A 22116-nucleotide genomic window follows, 5' to 3' on the forward strand; every position below is an offset into this window, starting at 1 on the left:
AGGAATGCTCCATAAAAGCCCAAACGTTGCAAGGCACGTTTTCTAAACAGTATTCAGTACATAGACTCTAAACTTAAACGGCATTGAAAGCAAAGCAAAACAAAACAAAAGAAAACAACAACAAAACCTCTTCCCCTCATCCTTACTTAGGGGTCTTGTTGTCCACTCAATTACAAGGGTCCAATTCTATTCGTGTTTGGGTACTATATCCAGAACCTTCAAACTGCAAACACCTGTAGATTCTCTAAAAACTTAATTATTGATCCTGTAAATTATTAAATTGTCAGCGATTGGGGAAAATGTAGATGCCGAATTGGGTCATTGTTAATATAAAAAATGCTGAAAGCACATGATTGTAAAGATGTGTTAGAATTCAATAATAAAGTGAAGACAATGTGTATGGTCATTTAGAGTATTTACTAATTTAGGAAATTTCATGGTCTTATAAGAAATAGGCGATGTATAAATGGGAGTTCATATAAGACTATACTCAAAAATATTTATTCTTTTTAATTAAAAACTATTAAACACCCTGGGGGCACCTGGGTGGCTCAGTCGTTTAAGCGCCCAACTCTTGATTTCTACTCAGCTCATGATATCAGGGTCGTGAGATTGAGCCCCACAGTGGGTTCAGCCCTTACCCTGTAGCCTGCTTAAGATTCTCTCCCTTTCCCTTCCCCCCTCAAATAAATAAATAAATCTTAAGCAAAACAAAACTATTAAACACCCTATAACATAGGTGAACTGCCCACCAATGAAGAAAGTGGAAGAAGTTCTTCTTCCAGTAACATGTTCCTAGCCATGGCTTTATTGACTCTTTTTAAGCTTGCTAAGGGCTCCATCCTATTTTGGTAGTATGTGCTAGAGCAATGCCTCCTGAAACTTAATATGCATATGAATCCCCTCAGGATCTTGAAAAAATGCAAGTTTTCATTGAGTAAGAGGGAGTTTGAGTCTCAGATTCTGCATTTCTAACAATGTCCCAGGTGATGCCAGAGGTTGCTAGTTCAGGACCACACTTCAAGCAGCGAGGTTCTAGAAATACTGTATTCTGGCAATGCAGTCACTCATAGAGTATGGGAAAGGAGGTCGTTTTCTTCCATCTATTATTCTATGTATGTTTCTAGACTGTTGCAAGAATGTTTTATTCAAATAAGTTCAGAAGTTAACCATTTTATTCGCACAGTATTAATAAATCGTTTTAACTCAAACTGCTTATAAATTTGATCATTTGGTTTTGATTTTGACATTGTCTGAACACATTCTACAGTTTACATCACTCTATATTTCATACTATAACCTGCAATCACCCATTCTCTTTGCAATCCAAACTCAAGGAAAAAAAAAACTAAGTTGCATGATTTTACTGCTCATGTATGGGCCCCACGCCAAGGATTTGTTGTCATGATTGGAGATTTTGACTTGTCAATTTATGACTTTAAGTATGGCTTCATACTAAATACTCATTATACTGATTTTACAAATCCGAATGTTACAGATCTAATTCTCACCCAGTTTAGAAAGTGAGATAGGGCCATTGTTTCATAGATCATTTGAGTAAATGCTGATCTGTCATGTCACTGACATAACACATGTATAATTAGATTTTGAAGGTTCTTCTGGGTGGTTTTCTTCTTCTTCTTTTTTTAAATCCATACATATATCAGTTGGTACAGTGTTTTTAGTCAATGCTTTTGAATTGATGCCAAAGGTAAGTTTTGACTATATATTAGGTTACTTGGTGTTAGTGCATGATCTTGACCTTTTTCAAGCTATATGAAAGGTGTTGATGCTCTGGAAAGTCTGCAAAGTGGCTCATTCAGGAAAATGTAATGAATTAAAAATCCATTATGTTCCACTTCCTTTGCTAGTTGCTGGGATACAAAGATAAACGATCTTTGGTCTCTGACCATGATGAGATACATTGCAAAACAACATGGCAAATCTACTAAGTTGTATAGAAGCACAGAGATTAATAATTTATATTTTATTTTCCATTGCCAAAGAAGTGATGAAGAATAGCAAAATAGACAAAACCCAGAATACCTGCATTTCAGGTCCTTGTCAATGCCTGCTGTTCAATTTTTATTTTAAAAAATTGTTGAAAGCTATGAATGCTTTTCTAAAGCACATGTGGTTAATCCATACTTCTGGATAGTCTGTGATTTATTTTCAGAGCAATCCAAATTATTGGAAAGGTAAATATGTGGGTGCATTGTTTAGACCTTCCCCAAACAGAATTGCCTTTCCTATGCTTCTACATTATACTTTCAGCTTATATGCAAATATTCTGTATAAAACAATCCTCAGTTTACATGCCCTGCTCTATGTGTACTATAGGGTTGCTACTAAAGACTTGAACTTGCCCAACACATCACTCATTATTCCTTATATGAGATCTCTTTAAAAACATTTCTTTCATTGCCAATTTCATGAATTGAACTCTCATACTCCTCCTCCTCACTTAAACCATCCAAAGCTAAGTGGTGTGTTCTCTTATACAATGTGCATTATGTAATTGATCCCATTTGCCTTTTCTCTTAGTTACTAGGGATGTCCAAGTTAAATTAACAGCTAAAAATTAGTAACTGTGTAAAATATTAAGGCCTTTATATTTGTGTTTTTTCTCTATTGCCTTGACTACACAATTTTGTTTTCTCAGGTATTGGTATATTGGTATATTATTTTCTTTTCATTATCTGTTTTTTTTTTAAAGATTTATTTATTTATTTATTTGAGAGAGAGAATGAGAGAGAGAACATGAGAAGGGAGAGGGTCAGAGGGAGACAGCAGACTCCCTCCTGAGCAGGGAGCCTGATGCGGGACTTGATCCTGGGACTCCAGGATCATGACCTGAGCCGAAGGCAGTAGCTTAGCCAACTGAACCACCCAGGTGCTCTCATTATCTGTTTTAATGTGTGTCCTATATAAATGTCCTTACAAAACCAGAAAAGAAGTAAAGAAATTGAAAGTAAGTAAATAAATACATTTATTTTTCTACTTTTTGGCCAAAAATGTTGACTACTGTGTGGGTATAGGTTATTTGTTCTATAAGTTTGTTTTTAACAAGATACTAAAATATAGAGAAAACAATCACATAGTTAGCTATGAAGACTATAATTTATTATGACTACATAAATGTTAAGCTAGCAGAAGAAATTTTTAACTTATATGACTACAGATCAGCTTTATTTCAAAACATTTTGTTTCTCTGTTTCTCTTTCTATATCCTAAATAGTGTCCTTTATATGAGTAGGACTTTTCTTATGTCAGAGAGCAGAAGTGTTGATTATCTAACTTGCTGGAAGACGTGGCAACTACAGAAATTTGAAGAACATGACAGCCCCACTCTTATGAACATACTTTAGAATAAGAGTGTCACAAAGGAACTAAAAGCAAGAATTTCTAACAAGCTGGCTCAGGATTCTTTTCAGAGGAAAATTTTGCTTGCTGTGAATTCTTGCCACCCTGGCTCTGGCTGACTTCTTGCTCTCAAGCTTTCTATGGTGGGATCATCTCTTGAACTTATTAGGCCAACATGTTACCTTCAGCTTTTCATGGAAATCTACATCTTGTCTGGCTGAAGTTTGATTATTCTTTCTAAACTGGGTCTTTTTATTTGAAATGTTGCTATTTACTAAAATATTGAACTCTAAAAAATGTATTAAAGACAAATATAAATTATTTTTGTTATAAACATCAAAAAATTAATCCAATGCTTATTTGGCTTTAGATGGTATGAGATAATTAGCTATATCCAAACATCACCTGTTTATCTTTAAAAAATGCATTTTTGGGGCACCTGGGTGGCTCAGTCGTTAAGCGTCTGCCTTCGGCTCGGGTCATGATCCCAGGGTCCTGGGATCGAGGCCCCGCATCGGGCTCCCTGCTCAGCGGGAAGCCTGCTTCTCCCTCTCCCACTCCCCCTGCTTGTGTTCCCTCTCTCGCTGTCTCTCTCTCTGTCAAATAAATAAATAAAATCTTTAAAAAAATAAAAAAATAAAAAAAAATAAAAAATGCATTTTTATTCTGAATGTCATTTTTAGTTACACATCCCCTTTTCTCACATGAGTGGTTTTAATTTTTTTGGAGTGTTAAGATTGATTGAAAATACAATAAGAAATATATGCCCTCTACCTAAAAAAATATGCAGGAAATTCTGCTCACAACTCAGAGCATTCATGAGCCCTTGGAAGTCCATTTCTATAATCCCAAAGTAATCCAGGGAACGATCTAAAAATTTCCGCAAAAATGAATAGTCCATGGTCTTGTTCTCAGTTTTGCAACTAAGTATTGATTGGCTTAAAGTCCTGTATTTTTTTTTTTTAAGATTTATTTATTTATTTGACAGAGAGAGACACAGCGAGAGCAGGAACACAAGCAGGGGGGAGTGCGAGAGGGAGAAGCAGGCTCTCTGCTGAGGAGGGAGCCCGATGCGGGACTCGATCCCAGGACCCTGGGATCATGACCTGAGCTGAAGGCAGACGCTTAACGACTGAGCCACCCAGGCGCCCCAAAGTCCTGTAATTTTTTTAAGCACCCTATTAGTTTTCTATTTTCTTTCCTTGGAGTTCTTCCTCTAGGTCATTTTACCATCTGATCTCTAGAGAGTAGCCAATGCTGAATATGCTGACATAGGATTAGAGTGTACAGTAATAGATTGATTAGATTTGGTTAGAAAATGATGTGGGATTTTTGTCAACAGTGAAGAAATTATCTAAAGTAAGCGGACTCATAAGTGAATTGAGCATGATGACACTTCAGTGTAGTTAATGATCTAATGTTGGTCTGTTTGATGAGTACCATTGAAAATGAGATGTTTTGTTTTGCTGGTAAACTTTTCTGCAAAGAAAAAATGTGCTAAATGCTTCAGTTCAGAGTGATCTATTTGAATGAAGTTTCATTTAACTGGCTTCAATTTACAGCCCATAAGCCTTAAATTGTTTCATTTAAAGTGTGCTTCAAGCCCTCTACTATATTTACAGTTGAATCTATTGAGTATGATAGGATACATTGGGCACAATCTCCACAAATGTGTGAGCAATAAACATGGTATAATATATGTAATTGGTTTATTTTACTGGGTTAAAGAAACAAAGAAACAAGAGGAGTGTATTTTGCTCCAGTGTATGTTTCTGTAATACGAATCAGTTAATATATAATTGGCAAATAAGTATGTCAATAGAATGTGGAAATCAATTGGTTTATATAAAGTTTTCCTCCATACATTAGGGTTTGACTACCAAGTGAAAGCAGCTTAACCGCAAGTCCACACTAACACAGCAGAATGCAGTAAACTGTGGAGGAAAGAGTCCTATACACATGCCCATTCATTCCTTCTTACTCTCGGCTCAGTTTGGCCACGTGCTCTGTCTTGAAAAGGCATACTTATTTGTTCTTCCTGATCTTTGTGCATTTGTCCCTATTTTCATAATTCAACCTTCCTTTACACTTTTTCTATCATTCTTTTCTAACTAAAAATTTTCTTGTGAGGTTCTAGATATATTGCAATGTGTATTTTTAACTTGTATTTTTAACTGCGCTAGATTTTCATTTTTTATAAATGTTTTTGTGGTGTTCTGGTTGTGAAGATGAATGGGTTTTACATTTTTCCCCCAACATGATTTTTTTCTCCTAAATATTTTCAGTTATTTTTTTTAATTGAGTAGGCTTTACTTTTTATTTTTATTTTTTTTGGGGGGAGCAGAGGGAGAGAGAGAATCTTAAGCAGGCTCCACACCCAGTACAGAGCCGGATGTGGGGCTCCATCTCATGATCCTGAGATCATGACCTGGGCCAAAATCAAGTCTGATGCTTAACTGACTGAGCCACCCAGGCACCCCAAGTGGGCTTTATTTTTTAGAGCAGTTTTAGTATTACAGAAAAATGGATCAGAAAGTACAGAAAGGTCCCATATACTTCCTCTCCCCTTGCCCCACAGTTTCATCTATTATTAACATATTGCATTAGTATGGTGCATTTGTTACAACTGGTAAACCAATATTGATACATTATTATTAACTAAAGTCCATAGTTTAGAGTTCATCTTTGTGTTGTTCAGTTCTATGGGTTTTGACAAATGCTTAATGTCATCCATCCACCATTATAGTATTATAATAGTTTTACTTCTTTAAATATCTGGTGCTCCACTTACTTATTTCCTCCCCTCCTTTTCCACCCACCTGCAACATGAACCTCTAGAAACCATTGATCTTTTTACTGTTTCTATAGCTTTGTCTTTTCTAGAATTGTATGCATGGAGTCATATAGACTCTGTTACTTTTTCAGACTAGCTTTTTTCACTTAACAAAATGAATTTAAGGTTCCCCCATGAATTTTCATGACTTGATAGCTCATTTCTTATTTATTTATTTATTTATTTATTTAATTTGAGAGAGAGAGAGAGAGAGCGAGAGAGAGCAAGAAAGAGCACAAGCCAGAAGAGAAGCAGAAGGAGAGGGAGAAGCAGACTTCCCGCTGAGCAAGGAGCCTGATGTTAGACTCAGTCCTCGGACCCTGGATCATGACCTGAGCCCAAGGCAGATGCTTAACCAACTGAGCCACCCAGGCACCCTCATTTTTTTAATTGCCTAACAACATTTCACTGCATGAATATACCACAGTTTAGCCATTCACTTATTGAAGAACATCTTGGTTGCTTCCAATTTTTGAAAACTATGAATAAAAATGCTATAAACATTCATGTACAGGTTTTTGTGTGAACATAAATTTTCAACTCATTTTGGTAAATATCTAAGAGTTTGATTGCTGGGTTGATTAGTAAGATTATATTTAGCTTTGTAAGAAACCGCCATACTGCCCTTCAAAGTGACTATATCATTTTACATTCCTACCAACAATGAATGAGAGTTCCTGTTGCTTCATGTTTTTTATCAGCATTTGGTATTGTCAATGTTCAGATTCTAGCCATTTTAATGGCTGTATCATGGTATCTCATTGTTTTAATTTTCAATTCTCTAATGATATAAGACATGGAACATCTAATGCTTATTTTCCATCTTTGTGAGGTGTTTGTTCAGAGCTTTTTTCACTTTTTAATTGGGTTGTTTGCTTCCTTATCATTGAGTTTTATATATTTTGGATATATGTCCTTTATCAGATATGTGTTTTGCCAAGATTTTATCCCAGTTTGTCTTTTCACTTTTTTAAGTGCTAGTTATTTTCAGGGGATAATTTTGTAGAACAAGACTTGTTTTTCTCCCCCCAGAAATGTGTGCATTGTTAAAGAAGAAACACTTGCATACTTGATATCAGATTTCTACAACTAAGCTAGCCACATAAAACTGACACTTCTCATATTCTAAGTAAAACTAAACTGCATGAGTGTTTAGTCACTTTAGGCAACTAGAGAAGATAACTAGAAAGGCCTACATATAGGCCTTATCTTTCAATACTACCTAAAAAATCAGTAAAATAAGTTGAAGTTAGTGACTAGTGCATAAAAGAATACTTGAAAGTATGAAAATTTTAAGGAGAAACTATAAACCTTGTGCTCGCTTTGGCAGCACATATACTAAAAAAAAAAAGGAAAAACTATAAACCTAGTGTTTTGAGGACTGATTAATTTTAATAATTTTTACATAATCTTTTTCTATATAGTAGTTCTTATTTAACGATTCTTAGATGATGCTCAAGCAATAAACAGTTGGAAAGAATAAGGTCTGATTTTTCAGAAATATTTTTGACACTGGTTTCCAGAAATATTAGGAGTCTAGATGTGGAAATCTAGGTTGATTACTTACATAGACCTACATTTCCTCAATGACTTTAGGACTATCAGAACAATGACCTTGACAGTACTACCATGCAGTTTCCTTAATAATCTGAAAGATAGCTCAAGGCACTCACAATTGAGATTTGTTGATGAAGTCAAAAGATCGTTATAAGTTGTAAGTATTTTTACATATTTACATATTTAACCTTATTTAGAGGCACAGACATTCCTAAATGTAACAGATACAATGAATGAATAGATGAATAAAAAAATGGATATAGTAATTCTTTCTTTTGTGTTGGGGCACCTCAGAATGTATGCTAAATGGCTTAGACACTGTGTCAAATATTATCAGTTGATACCCAGCACCATCCTTACCCTTCTCCCTGTATGAGATATTTCTCAGATTCTGTGGCCAGCAGTCTTCCAACCTAAATTCTACCAATGAGAGGCACTGGTGTAAAGTTTAAGAGGAGGAAAAGAAAAAAAATCACTAATCTCACTAAACTTATAGTTACCAGCAAGTGGCAGATGAGGTGTTATACCAGCAGTTTTGGGGTGTTAGGAAGCTCTGAGACTTACTTTGCCGCTACAGGCACAAAGATCATTGGTGATAGATTCTCCATGATTCCTGCTCTTTCTGATTTTTCAAACCCTAGCAATGCTCCTAGACCTTTTTTTCCCCCAGCCCTAATTATTGTGTAAACCTCTAAGTCTTTGTGCATTAAATCTTACATGAAATATCTACCGTGTTTGGTTGGATTTTGGCTAATATTTTTAGCATGTTTAGTTTGTGAATGGAAATGTAATGACATGAAATCACTCTAGCTTACCATTCTGTAATACACTATGAAAAAATGTACCACATTTGTATACTACTGAAAGACCATTACTTCCAACAAACTAGGCTCATAAGCAGCCATCAGGAAGTTATTTTTCTCCCCAAATAAGAAGTTTGGGTATAGGCAGTCTGGGAGTTTTACAATGGCTCTGTAAGGTCATACGGGTTTCAGTCTCCTATTTTTCTGATCTGTCATCCTTAGCTGTGACTTTTATCCTCATTCCTATTCTCTCATGGTTTCCAAAGGGATACTCCACCCTCTAGCCTCACAGGAAAGAAAGAAGGTGAAGAACTTGTTAAGAAAGACCCTCTGGAATCCCTAGTGTATTTCTCCTTACAGCTTCTTAGAGTTGTGTTCCAAGGCCACTCCCAGTATTTTAGCTGGGCACATTGCTACTCTAAACAAAACTGTGGTTCTGTCAGTAAGGAAAAAAGGGAGAATGAATACCAGATAGGAAATTTGTAGTGTTCTAGACCTTAAAGCAAAGGAGCAAACAAAAACCAATGTAAATGATGTCTTCAGAAAAAACCATTTTAAAAGTAGTGTTGTGTGACCACAGTGTAGAAGAAACTATTGAAGCTACTCAGTCATTTCAATAAAAATACTGATCATCAGGATTAAGTTCAGCTGTATATAAGAGAAAGACTCCAAATAGTAACAATTTAATCAGGATAGAAATTTATTTCCTCCTCTCGAAATCAGTTTTGGGTGGGAATGTGAGGGTTGTTACTGTGGCTATCTAATGATGCGCTGATTAATCTATTAGTCTATTTTCCTGTTCCATCATCCTCAGCACTTAGTTTCCAATCACAAGGTTACTTCATGGTCAAACATAGTTGCTATTGCTACAGACATCATTTCTTCATTTCAAGTCAGCCCGCAGAAGAAGGCAAGGGAGGACAAAAGGGCCATTCTTCCAGTTAAGTCAGTTCTTTCTAAGGAACCTCCTATTTGGTCTTCACAACATTTCTCCTTATATTTTCCTGGTCAGAGCATAGTCACTGGTCATGCAGAGCTGCAAGTGAGGCTAGGGGATAGGGGCTTTTATAAATAAATTTAGTTAAATAAATTTCTTTTATCAACCAAGAAGAGGAATATGGATTATGTTAGTTGTTATCTCTATCATCAGGATTTATAGGATTATCTTCAAATATGCAGGACAGCATGAGGATTGAATCTTATTCATCACTGTAAGAAATCTATTTTCTCTTCCAAATGCTGTAGTTGAAAATTGAGAATAATAGTTCTAAAAAAGGTAATTATTTAAATGAAAAACAATATTTGTTATAATCATTTTCATTAATACTCTTTAGGACTAAACCTAGAATAATTAAAAATATTACCATACAATACCCATTACCTTGAACAGAGGAAGCCCAGTTCATAGGATTATTAAAGAATAGGGAGCAACTATTCCTATAGGCAGGAAAGCAGAGCAGAGACCTTGGAAATTGGCTCTTCTGATCCACCTTTTAGTGGAGTTACTGGGGTGAGATTGAGGAAAAAGCAGGGTGATTTAAGAAATTAGAAAGTGGACAAAAATTGAGACAAAGGAAATGTCTAGGAGTTATAGGAGTCTTTAGTCTTCAGAGAAAAAAATGTCCAAATATTGCTTACAAAAATCAAAATTAAATCTGTTATTGGGTGATGACCCTGGCATTGTAAAGTTGAAAAATGAAACAGTTATCTAAGGAATTCAAGCAAAACCCTTTGCATTATCTGAATTATTTGAATAATTGAGGTGAAAGTGGGATTTCTGCCTGGATTATTCAGATAATTGCATTAATTCCAAGATTCATTTTGTTGGTAGAGACCTTTCCTTAGGATGTATTTTTAGAATGCTAAATGTGAAAAATTAGACTTCTAAATTAAGCAGAGCAATAGAATGAGGGAGGGTGAGAGGAGAGAGAGAGAAACAATGAGAGAGAGGGGAGGGGAGAGAGAGAGAGAAATATAAGTAGTTCATTGTCAGAATAAATCCATACTTTTCCCGCATACTTTTTCTAATGACAATAACTGACATCCACTTTTTCATCATAGAATGAACTTCCATGATGAAAAAAGGAACTATAAATGGATCTCAGATTTGACCCATAGTATTTCTTAAAGCTATAAATTCCTTTTTGGGTTTCAATTCTTTAAATTGTGGAAAATTAGTGGCTCCAAATTCAGCCATTTAATTTCATAAAGCCAAGCAAATTGACTTACAAATCATACTATACTTTCTGTTTGACTTCATATTGTTGGTATTTGCCTTCAATTCTTAAAAAAAATTAAAAGGATAATCATACCTAAGTTGACACTCCATTCTTTTCTTTGGTAACAGAACCCTGGGCAGTGAGCCCAGCTGAGAAATTATTTGCCCACCTTCCCTATAGCTGAGTGTGTCCTATTACTAAGTTTTGACCCATGATGGGAGTGTTGTTTGAGACTTCTGGATAGGATCCCTCTTTTCTGGACTGCTTCTGCCCTCCAATGAGGACAAGATGCCTAGATTTCCAGTAGCCATTTTGGGCCATAGGGCAACCCTAAGAATTGGAAGCCACACACAAGGATGGTGAAAGATTTAGAAGGAACCTGAGCCAATGATGACCATACCTGCTCTATGATGCCTACTTCTGCACCGCTTTTACTTAATGAAGCAGTAACTTCTATTTTGTTTAAGACACTATTGTTTCTAGTCTTTATTACTAGCAGGTGAACACAATTCCTCAATAATACACATATTAAAGTATTTATTGAAAATATTTTGGAATTTTAGGGTTAAATTTCCAGATATGTATAATAGCCTCTTTCAATCCACCCCTCCCTTCACACCCCCCCCCCCCCCCCCGCAATTTGTAAGAAAGAAAACTAAATGGTTATGTGAAGTTGTACCAGTTATACGTTTTGGGCAGTTGCAAATAATAACATTTGCAGTGGGAATTGTGAGAAGATAAAAACTAAAGCATTACTCAAGATTTTTCAGTATGTATAAATAGACTTAAAAAAAAGCAGAAGGAAAGAAGGAAGGAGAAAGGAAGGACAATACAGAAATAGAATGTAGTAATAGAATGTTAATATCAATTTTTTATTTTTTGCAGATTTAGCTAAGTATAATATTGATAGCAAGAGAGGACGGAAACATTTACAGAGCAATCTGATGGAGTAGTATTAATCATTTTCTCTTTAGAAGCTGCTCCAATTCTCCCCATCTTTTAAAGATCCAGCTCTCCATGAAATGCTCACCAATCCCTCTGCAGTAATTAACCTCTGCCCTTCGTTGCATTTATTAGGGCCAGGACAAAGTTACAGTACGGGAAGTATTTGTCTTAGGCACAACATTTTAAGGGGTGCCAAAAAGCTCAGCAATCAAGAAAAATATTTTGATGGAATATTTTAATTAGCACACTACAGCAAGCAGATCAGTCTCTTGGTAAGTAAAATTTTTTGTAAATAAAATTTTAATTATGCTTCACATTTATCTCTGCTATAGCACTCAAATAGTACTTTTTATAAATGTTCTCTCCCAACAGTGTTATATGCATTTTCATATTCCTCATGTGCCTACTACTCTGTTTTAAGCATAAAGATCTCTTAAAACATATTAAATTCCATCTATTGAAAGATTTTGCAAGAATATACTGTATCAGGGACAGCAGGATTACATTTTCATCATTAAATTCAACTATAGCAAAAGAATAATAGAAGGTGATGAATGTTTTGAAAGTACTTATAATTCAGTTCTATGGGAAAATCACTTGACTTCTTTTTGACTAAAACCCTGCTCAGCCTGGAGAGATAGGGAATTGTACTACTACTTTATTTTCATATAGCACTTTGCCCTACATAAAGTGCTTTCTTTTAATTCTCATCTTAACCCTGTAAAGTAGGTATTATCATCCTTATTTATTACAGAAAGATTGAGAAGTTAAGTGACTTGCCCAAGAAGTTACAGGCACAAGTGGCAGAGCTGGGGTTCTAACCCAGGTTTTCTGTGTCAAAATCCAATGCCTTTCTGCTATTCCAAATGCTAAGTCTTGGGATTGACCGAGGAGAAGTAACTCATGCAGCAACTACAACAGCATGTGTTGCGTTTATGAAATAAAGTCAGTAGCACCCAAAACAGCAGTATGTTACCAAGTGTATTCCTCAGGACTAAAACTGTTCTGATTTTTATGTGTGTATGTTTGCTGAAGTAGCTCAACTCTTCTGTTCCAAGGTATTTTTTTTGCTGAGGGAAGAAATCTACATAATTAAAATGTCAAAGAACGGGGGAAAAATGAGGAAATTATGTATTACTTGAGTATTAGTTTCTAACTACCACTTTAGCACTAATGTGTCTGTGATATTCTGCAAAGCATGTAAACCATATGTGTTTGCTTCTTTATTAAAAGGAGCATTTGGGAAGGTCTTTAAACTTTTCAGCTGACAAAGGTTATTTAAATGTGAAATATTATTACAGTATTCAGGAGTTAGGAGTTGATTAAGTTTAACGGGTTACTTTTTCATATTTAGGGGAAAAATCTATGACTATAGTTTAAAACTCCATATGGTAATTAAATTTGTTTGAAAGCCTATTAACTGCTTCAAATATAATTTTCATCAACATAGAATAAACACAACTCCAAACCAAAACGTCCATTATCAGACAGTCTAGTAGAAGATTTCTTATTAAAATTATAGATTCTCCTCATTGGTTGCTGCCCAGAGAATTCAAATACTTCAGTCTTCTTTTTGTAAACTGATAGCTGAGTTCTAAAGGAAAGCCTCCTTCTTAAGAACAACCAGAATTCAAAGAAATTCAAAGCTATTCATTTTGGTGAATTGCAACCTGTCATCAATAACTATTTATTGAATGTCCACAGGGTGCCTAGGCATTGAAGTGGCAAGTGATTTATTTGCATTATTCAAAGGATTTCTAAGGGGAGCCTGAAGATTTGCAGACGTCTTTAAAGATGCAAAGTGGTATGTGCTTCTTTTAATTTAAACTGCCCCTACCAGGAATGAATTGAATAGTCTGGGTTTCAGAGCCCTAGGGATTTCTAGCACTCAGAGCCGACTTTTGTAAGCGAAGACCCCATTGGGTGCCAAGCGACATGGGGCTGGTGGTCAGAACATGGCCCCACTGGGGTCTTCTGGACAAGTCAAGCCCTCCCCGGGCTCAAATAGGGCGGACTGTGGCAATGGCGGCCCTGACCCGCCGCCACCCCACCCCTCCCCTCCTACCCCTCCACTCCCACCCCCCCATATCAGGCTCACACCCTCTCCCAGTCTCCTAGCTCCGACCGGTTCTCGCGAGATCCGGGCAACTGAGCGCTCGGGGCCTTTTCAAATCGGGATCCGTTACCGCTTTCCCGGCCGCCGCCATTGTAGCGCTCGGAGCCCCTTAGCGCAGGCGGCGGAGGCGGAGGCAGCGGTAGCGGGATGGCGGACGCCGACAAGCCCGAGGTGCTCGGGGCCGCTGGCGACGACAGTCCGCATCAGCAGCCCGTGGAGCAGCCGGGCGAGCCGCGGCGAGAACCGCACCCGCCGGAGCCGGAGAAGCAGCCGCCGCAGCACAGCAGCAGCTCCAATGGCGTTAAAATGTATTGTCTTTTTCTCTGGGGACCGGGGCAGTGTGGGGGGGGGGGCGGGGAGTCGGCCTGTAGGGGGGTCGAAGCCGTCCTGGGCCTCGGTGAGGGATAACCGCCCCCGGGCCGTGGGCGGCGGGAGGAGCAGGTGCAAGCCGGGCCGCTCCCAGGCCTTACCCTCCCGCCCCATGCCGGGGGAGCCCGGCTGTGAGCCCGGCGCGGACGCCCCTCCCCTGTTTCCAACCCGAGGCTGCGGGTCACCCCTTCTTCCCAGACTTCAGCTGGAGAACCTTTGAGCAAAGCTCCGCGGCCGCCTTGGTCTGCAGGAAAATGGTCCCTCTTTTAAAGCCCAGTACTGTAGTTAGTGTTCATCACTAGGGAGTAACTAGGGATGACATCATCGGACATGTCCTCTTAACTACCGAGAACGTATTTAAAAGGAATATTCCCCCTTCTCCCGGCCTCATTCTGAGCTTTATAAGTTCAGTGTTTATTGTTGCTTTCCAAAGTATATATTAATTTCTGAACTGATATATGCCGAGAGGAAGTTTAATAATGTGCTGTTAGCCTGAATCCATTGTGTTATTCTTGAACTGGTAAGAGGTTATTCTGAAAGGGAAATGTGCGTGGTGTCTTGCTCCGCCCCACTCCCGCCCCTCAAATGTTTGTTAAGTCGTGCAGGTTATTTTTAAAGAACTCATCGTGTGATGGTTTGTTCTTAATTTTGGTAAATTGGTAAAATAAGATTTTTTTTTAATTGAAGAAAGCCCGCTACTTTTAAGATTGCCCCAGTCATCAGTGCTTATAAAGGATTTAGTTGACTTGAATCCATAATTTCTAGTTTTAAGAAAATATTATGCTCCCCATTGTTCTTGTTATGTAGGGGATATGAATCAGGCATTCTTTTGCATGTGCCCAGCTCTTTAAACTTGAAGTTGAAAGTATGTTAATAATCTAGCCAAAACATCCTTTTCCTTCTCTCAGTTATGCTTCAGAGTAGAAAGCAGTGAACATATGGTCACACTAAAATAGGAAAGAGAAATATTCTTTTGTATAAAATGTGTAAAGCAGTAGGGTAAGACCTGGACTAGTTTGTGTAGGGGTTGAGTGCAGATAAGGTAGCTGTCCCAGCTCAGTTATGACACTCTTGTTCTCAGTTGGGTTTGAATAGCATAAGTTGCATCTAGGCAGAATAGAGGTGCAGGTATAAGAGATTCAACCTCAGTGGAATTTGTTCTTAGGTGCAAAGTGGTGCACCTCAGTAACTGAGCTGCTGGAAAGTGAGCACTTTCTATCATGCCTGCGAAAATGTTGGCTGTCTGGGATTTGGCATCATAAATTCGAATAAAAAGCATTGGAATGCTAAACTTAAAATATGTGCCTTTTGTTTATATCTAAAATGGGCTTGCCACCCTTTTCTCCTGAACAAAAAGTACAGCCTTGAATTACAGAGAGAAGCCCTACATACTTGGGTATGATTAGTATAATAGTGGCAGTACAGGTAAAGCTGGCATCTAAACCTCCCAGAACTAAAAGTCTCTAATCCCTTTTAAAGTCTCATTTTGGTTTACCTGGACAGGAGAGGACAGAGGTAGGAAAAGAATGTCTTTCACTTCTAATTGAAGATGAAGAGAATATAAAGTCAAGAAATTAAGAAATGTTACTAGTAAATACAAATGAAGATTCTTTGGTATTGCTTATAATTCATCTCTTGCCCTTCCTCTTTTCCCAAAAGTTGAGTAAAGATGCAAATTTACTCTCAAGGGTTTCTTGTACTGTCAATTCCATAAGAACCATAATATATAGTGGTCCAGCATGGGTCACTCATACTGAATAACTAGGGACATTTACCTGCATCAACCTAACAACCTTTTTTTGACTCTAAGAACCAACAGGAGTAGTTAATAATCCAACACATAACCCATGAGTTGATTACCATATAATTTTAAGGATAAGAATTCACAGAGATTATAAAAATTACCAAATATTGCCTTACTTAGAAGTGAACAGAGTGCCACTTACAAAGATTGAAATGACTTTTCTGAGGTTAATCCATAGTCATTGAGGATGGAGACCACCATGTCTTATTCATCTTTGTATCCTCAAGGCCTTTACTTTAAAAGGCCCAGGAAATTTGTTTAAGAAATGCAGATGTGAATTTTTGTGATCATGAAACTTAGGCACAGAGGATTTCATGGGCATGTTCACATCTTTTGACAAGAAATCAAAGGTGTTTTCCTAGGCTTAGTCTTTTTGTTTATGCCAAAATGTTTGTATTACAACTGTCCTTTTCTTAAGTGACAAGGAGGAAAAATAGCAGTATTGTTACAACTCTTTATTAGTTCTGTGTGATTAAGTAACACCGTATATAGAGATTGAGAGTTACATTAGGGTATAAAATATTGTGTAAAATATTAAGCATTGAAGCAAGGTGAAGTGTTTGAAGTAGAGTAGTATTTTTTTTTTTAATCATATTGGGAGTAAAGAAGGGAACTGCTTAATTTTAGATCTCATACTATAGCACTGTTTTTAAAATCATATTAAAACTATGTTTCCTTACTTGATGTTGAGTATTGATTTTTCAGAATTTTATATTATAATTTGGGTAGGCATAATTCCATCTTAAGAGTAGATAACATTTTCGTCACTTAAAATAGTCACAGTCTTTATTTCCAGTACATTAAGAAGGGGGTTTGTTTAAATGAAGAGTTTGGGCATTCTTACATGGAATTCTGGATATAGTGCCAATATTTGATATTATGTAGCATCATTTCTCTAATAAGAGTTTTCACATGTGTCTTAACTGTCTATCCCATCGTGTATTTATGGCATAAAAAGAGATGAAGAATTGAATAATTATAGCTTAGTTTCTTAATAATCAGACCATACCTCTAGCCACTAAACTGATCTGCCTTCCATAGATAATTTATGCATTGTAGATGAGCAGTGTAGCAGTATCTTTAATATGCCGCTAATTGGGGAAAACTTGAAGTAATTGCTCTCCCTGGTCATTGTTGGAATAAACATTTTAGAGAGGGTATCCTACCCTACCTAATATTGCTTTATTATTAATGGAATTATCAGATTGTTGTAAGCAAACACAACATTCATATAAAAATAGAAGAACATAGCATTTCAGAACCTTGTGCCGTTTTCATAATTGGTTTCATCCAGGAAGAAAATAGGTAGGAGAAGGCGCATTGAGCTAGAGACTATATAGATGTCTGCTTACCTGAACAGAGACTTAGTTATTTTATAAAGACATTCATTGAATTCAGTCTACTATGTAAATGAGCTCTTTGGGGGGTTAAAAAGAAGAGTTCCTGTATCTACCGTACTCAGAAACCAGAGAAAAGGCCTCTGTACCTTTTGGCTGCTTCCTGCCATTTTCAGAAGTGGCACACTGTTCAGACAGGTAGGTACTTGGTGGAATTGGACAGCTGTGAAGACCACTTCTAGGCTGTGCCATTTCTGGTGAGAGAAGATGTTTGACAGGAAAGGTGCCCCTTTCGAGGTCTGAAAAGGTGGCAGAGCAAGTTTGGCCCTTAATGTCTCTTCCTTGATTTTAGCAGTTTTTCTGGCAGACAGCAGCACCATCTGTGCTCAGATTAGGATGGGTTCTTAATTGACTGTTCATGCATTCAAAAATTAATATTTATTGAGTGACATGGTATGTGCAGTCACAATGCTAGATGCTGCTCATAGCAAAGCAGATAGTTTTTGTTCTTACAGAATTTTACATAGTATGTTTATGGCTGTGTTGTTACCTGTTCAGAAAAGTAGTGCCTAGAAAGTTCAGTATATCATGGAACAGATGACCACAATAAGTGTGTGTGGAGCACTACAGTGTGTAGATTCCCACAGTTGCTTGGCTTAGAAGATAAATTAGAGCATGGATTATGAAGCCTGTTTTGTTGTTAGAATACGCCAGAGGCTTTAAAAGATTTGGATTTCTGAATGTCATTCCCAGAGATTTTTATTAGTATATGTTTGTGGAAAATTACTTTATTTATTTATTTATTTATTTATTTATTTATTTATTTATATTTTTAGAGAGGGGGAGAGAGAGAGCCTGGGGGGAGGGGCAGCACATATGGGGAGGGGCAGAGGGAGAGGGAAAGAAGGATTCCTAAGGGCCCCACACCCAATGCGGAGCCAGATGCAGGGCTCTGAGATCATGACCTGAGCGGAAATAAAGAGTCGGATGCTTAACCAGCTGAGCCACCGGGGCACCGCTTGGAAAATTACTTTAAATTGAAGTTTTAATTAAATAGTTTTAGATTCACTAGAATAATTAGTGATTTAAAAGAAACCTATTGTTATTTCTTCTGTAAAAAAAGATTACTTTTTTTAAAAAGTAATTTTTAAAAAATTGCATTTTTACAATATATACCCAGATTTTTATCTGTAAGATTTACTTTAAGCATATATTTACATGTTATGGATGGTTGGTGGGTAGCATCATATAGTTGCATTATGATTGCAGTCTTATAAATTAAATATTTTTCCAGTTAGGGTCTCATTAAAAAGTAGATTTATAAAATTCTGATTTGTGTTGCCTTTATGTACTGCTTCCCATCTCCACTCCCACTCCATCCCACCTTCTAGGTAATAACTACCAGTAAAAATTGTATGATTCTATGAGATACCCTATCCTAGTTTATAAGTTAATACACAGAAAATATTGAGTATGAAAATATTAGTATACCTTATCAATTAATTACATTGATCAAAATTGGGAATAGAAAAAATTTACAAGTCATATGGGAATGTATGCATATATAGATAATATAACTATGTATTTTAGTTATGTTTTTAAGCAAGGAGGAGAAAAATTATGTGACAAAACTATTAACCTTAAGGAGATGGAACTTTTTTCAGGGTATCCTTTTGCAAATTAATTCTTTATAGAGTTCTGATTGAAGCTCAGGAAGTTAATGCTTCTTTAAAGAAGGCAGTTATATCTATTGTAGGAATAAAATCACCTGTTTTCCCCTCTTGCTAGGTTCTAATAATATTTATTAAGTAGTATGATGGGAGCAGCTGGGAGACTGGATGCTGCAGCTATTTAATATGGAAAAAAAGGATTGTTAAATGAGAAGTTTGGTAAGATGCCCAAATCCTTGCTTTGAAATGGCACTGGGTAATTTCAAAGCAAGCAAGCTGACTCTCCAGCTGCTTTGCTAAGGTGTAACTTAATGGAGAGTTTTGTGAAGTGATAAATATAAAATATTTATGTAATGTAGGCTTCTATTATTAGAAACATGACTGAGGTTTTCTTCTTGTTTTGTTTTTAATTCATAGGGAGAATGATGAATCAGTCAAAGAAGATAAATCTGAATTAAAAGAAAAATCTTCAGGAAATAAGAAGGCCAATAGATTTCATCCTTATTCAAAAGACAAGAATTCAGGCACTGGGGAAAAGAAGGGTCCAAATCGAAACAGAGTTTTCATTAGCAACATCCCATATGACATGAAATGGCAAGCTATTAAAGATCTAATGAGAGAAAAAGGTAACCATCCCTGATAAACCCACTGTTGGATAATCTTCATATAGAAGGGGGAGGGAACTAAGTAAAAGTTTTTTATTCCCTTGAGCCACACAGACTCAAAAAATTGATTTTTGTTTATTTCTTGACATGAATTAATCTTTTCCTTCTCTTTCACTTGACACAATTTCATTACAAAGTCATATGGATAAATGAAGTTTTTTTTTTCCCATTTTAGTGGTATAGTAGTGAGCCAGCATATGCATGCCACCAAGAACTTTGTTAAAGTGATTGCTTTGTCTAGTTGAAGTTTTTATAGATTTTTAAAGGACTATTGCATTAGTTAAGCAATACATTTAGCGTGTTAAAGTATGAATAATAAGGTCTGATTATTTTTTTCCAAAAGCTGTTTTGTTATTATCTTGGTGGAGTCTGGAATCTGGCTGTGGAGTTCATTTTGTTTGCATTGTCATGAATGCCATGATGCTGTCTCTGCAGTTCTATATTAAAATTGCGTTACTGCTGTTGCAGTTTTGTTTTTAGAATAACCTGAAAACCTTCATTTTATATACATGGTTGGTTTTGGGGAAAAATAATTTTAATATTTGATCTTGTAAAAGTTAGTTTTGTTATCTCTTGAAAAATTGAGTTTCAACAGTCCTGCAAACTATGTACTTGGCTTTGAGGCTGATCTCTTCTAATAAATAAAAAAAAAAATTTGCATTGGTGTATCTGTTGTAAGGTGACAACTATTTGATTGGTTTTATTCATTGACTTTATTTAGAAAGTGTGTGGCTTGCTGTGAAGCATGACTTGTAAATTTAGTTTACTGATGGCAAATATGATTGAAGACATTCAGGTAGAAAGTCACCTTAAAACAGCTGTTGTGTGTAGGCGACCAAAGTTATTTGAAAAGTGTTAATGTTGATGTTTTTAATATGATAGGCTAAGGGACCATTTGTATGTATATGTGCATTTGTTCACCAACTATATCATGCTGGCCAAAATATGATCTGTAGTATGAATTAGGTTAATATGGTTGTTAGCTTTTTTTAGAGAACGTGGATGATGTACATTTCAGAAAATTAGTTAAATTTACATAGCCATTGATAGGAGGTATGTTGGTCTGGTTTTGATTGTTGGTGAATAATAGGTGCTTTTCTGTAGAGTTGTGCACAGGTGTGCAGTAAAGCAAGATATTGGTGTTTAAATGTATTGTTTCTTGGTATCTTCCTTTTGTATGTCTTATGTAGTTGGTGAGGTTACATACGTGGAGCTCTTTAAGGATGCGGAAGGAAAATCAAGGGTAAGTGCTGTGGGCAATATCTGCTTGAGGTTTAAAAGTTCCTCAGCAGTTTACTTTTTTGTATAATATTTGTACCAGTTTTTGGAAACTTAAGTTTCATTTTGTTTTACTTTATTATGCAAGATTTGAGGCTTTATACTAGCAAGTCTGACACTTATCCAAACCAAACTAGCTGCCTGGAAGGGATGGGTTTCATAAAGGGCATTCACTTTTCTAATGCTCTAAGGTAATGCTTCTTCTTAGCCAATAGATTTTAATATAGGATTTTTTTTGTTGTGTTTTGATGTCTTCAAGGATATTTTAAAAGTTACTGAATTGATAATATTCCCTAAGAGTTCTGTGAGAAGCCCATAGCTTAAAGGTGTTAATTCAGAATGTATGTTTGAAACTTATATTGAAGAACTTAATTTGGTAGCCTGAAGACTACATAAGAGGCAGGGCTCTGACCAATTGGTATGAATGACATTGATGATTAAATTGACATAGAAGGAATTGGTTGATAGTAGATTTTGATTTTTAGCAACAAGAAAGCAATACACTGAAGAATACAATGGAAAGCTTTTAAAAGTGTTAAATTATATTGCAAAAACCAGTTGGGTGCATGAGGAAAGCTTTGTCATCACATTCAAATGGCACTTCAGTAATAATGACAATTATTTTAAAATGGTTCTATGAATTTCTTTAGCATAGGTGATTTTTTTATGTACTTAAACTGGATGCTGTTAAATTGTGTGCAGCCAGTTTTCTCTAATAGAGAACTTAGTTAAAAATGAGGTTATTTCCTATTTTGATTTTAATAAAATTGAAAGATAAACATAAAATTTGCGCATCATACATCTTTTGAAAATACTCGTAACAGTATAAGAATAGGTATGTTGAAACCTTCAGTTATTTCCTTGAGTTGCTTTTGATTGAATTTGTGCAATGACGCTACTCAGTTTTAATTTAAAGAAGAGTCCTCTAAGAGTAAATATTTGCTTCAAGATTGTTAAATGCTAGATTTTACTGTCTTAAATAGATAGATTTAAACATTGACAGAAAATTTGTGGTCACTTGCCTATTATGTTCTGGAAGTGTAAAAGACAAAATGTAATTGTATTATTGATTGCTTTTAATGACTTAAATATTACAGTCTGCTGTTAACTTCGTCTACTGATCTAAAACTTTTTTTCTTTTGCATATATTGACAAAT

General features: G+C 36.2%; 1 protein-coding gene across 2 annotated transcripts in view; it reads left to right on the forward strand.

Moving 5' to 3' along the window:
• Window positions 1-13866: 13866 nt before the first annotated feature.
• The window catches only part of MYEF2 (myelin expression factor 2), a 38522-nt gene continuing 30272 nt past the window's right edge, over window positions 13867-22116 (forward strand). For both annotated transcript variants that reach the window (XM_036075942.2, XM_036075944.2), the window contains exons 1-3: window positions 13867-14144; window positions 19434-19642; window positions 20872-20924. In XM_036075942.2, the coding sequence (XP_035931835.1) occupies window positions 13984-14144; window positions 19434-19642; window positions 20872-20924 (423 nt within the window). In that variant the 5' untranslated portion in view covers window positions 13867-13983. The remainder of the gene's footprint in view (window positions 14145-19433; window positions 19643-20871; window positions 20925-22116) is intronic.

Source organism: Halichoerus grypus, chromosome 8 (genome assembly GCF_964656455.1).
Source record: "Halichoerus grypus chromosome 8, mHalGry1.hap1.1, whole genome shotgun sequence".
Lineage (NCBI taxonomy): Eukaryota > Metazoa > Chordata > Mammalia > Carnivora > Phocidae > Halichoerus > Halichoerus grypus.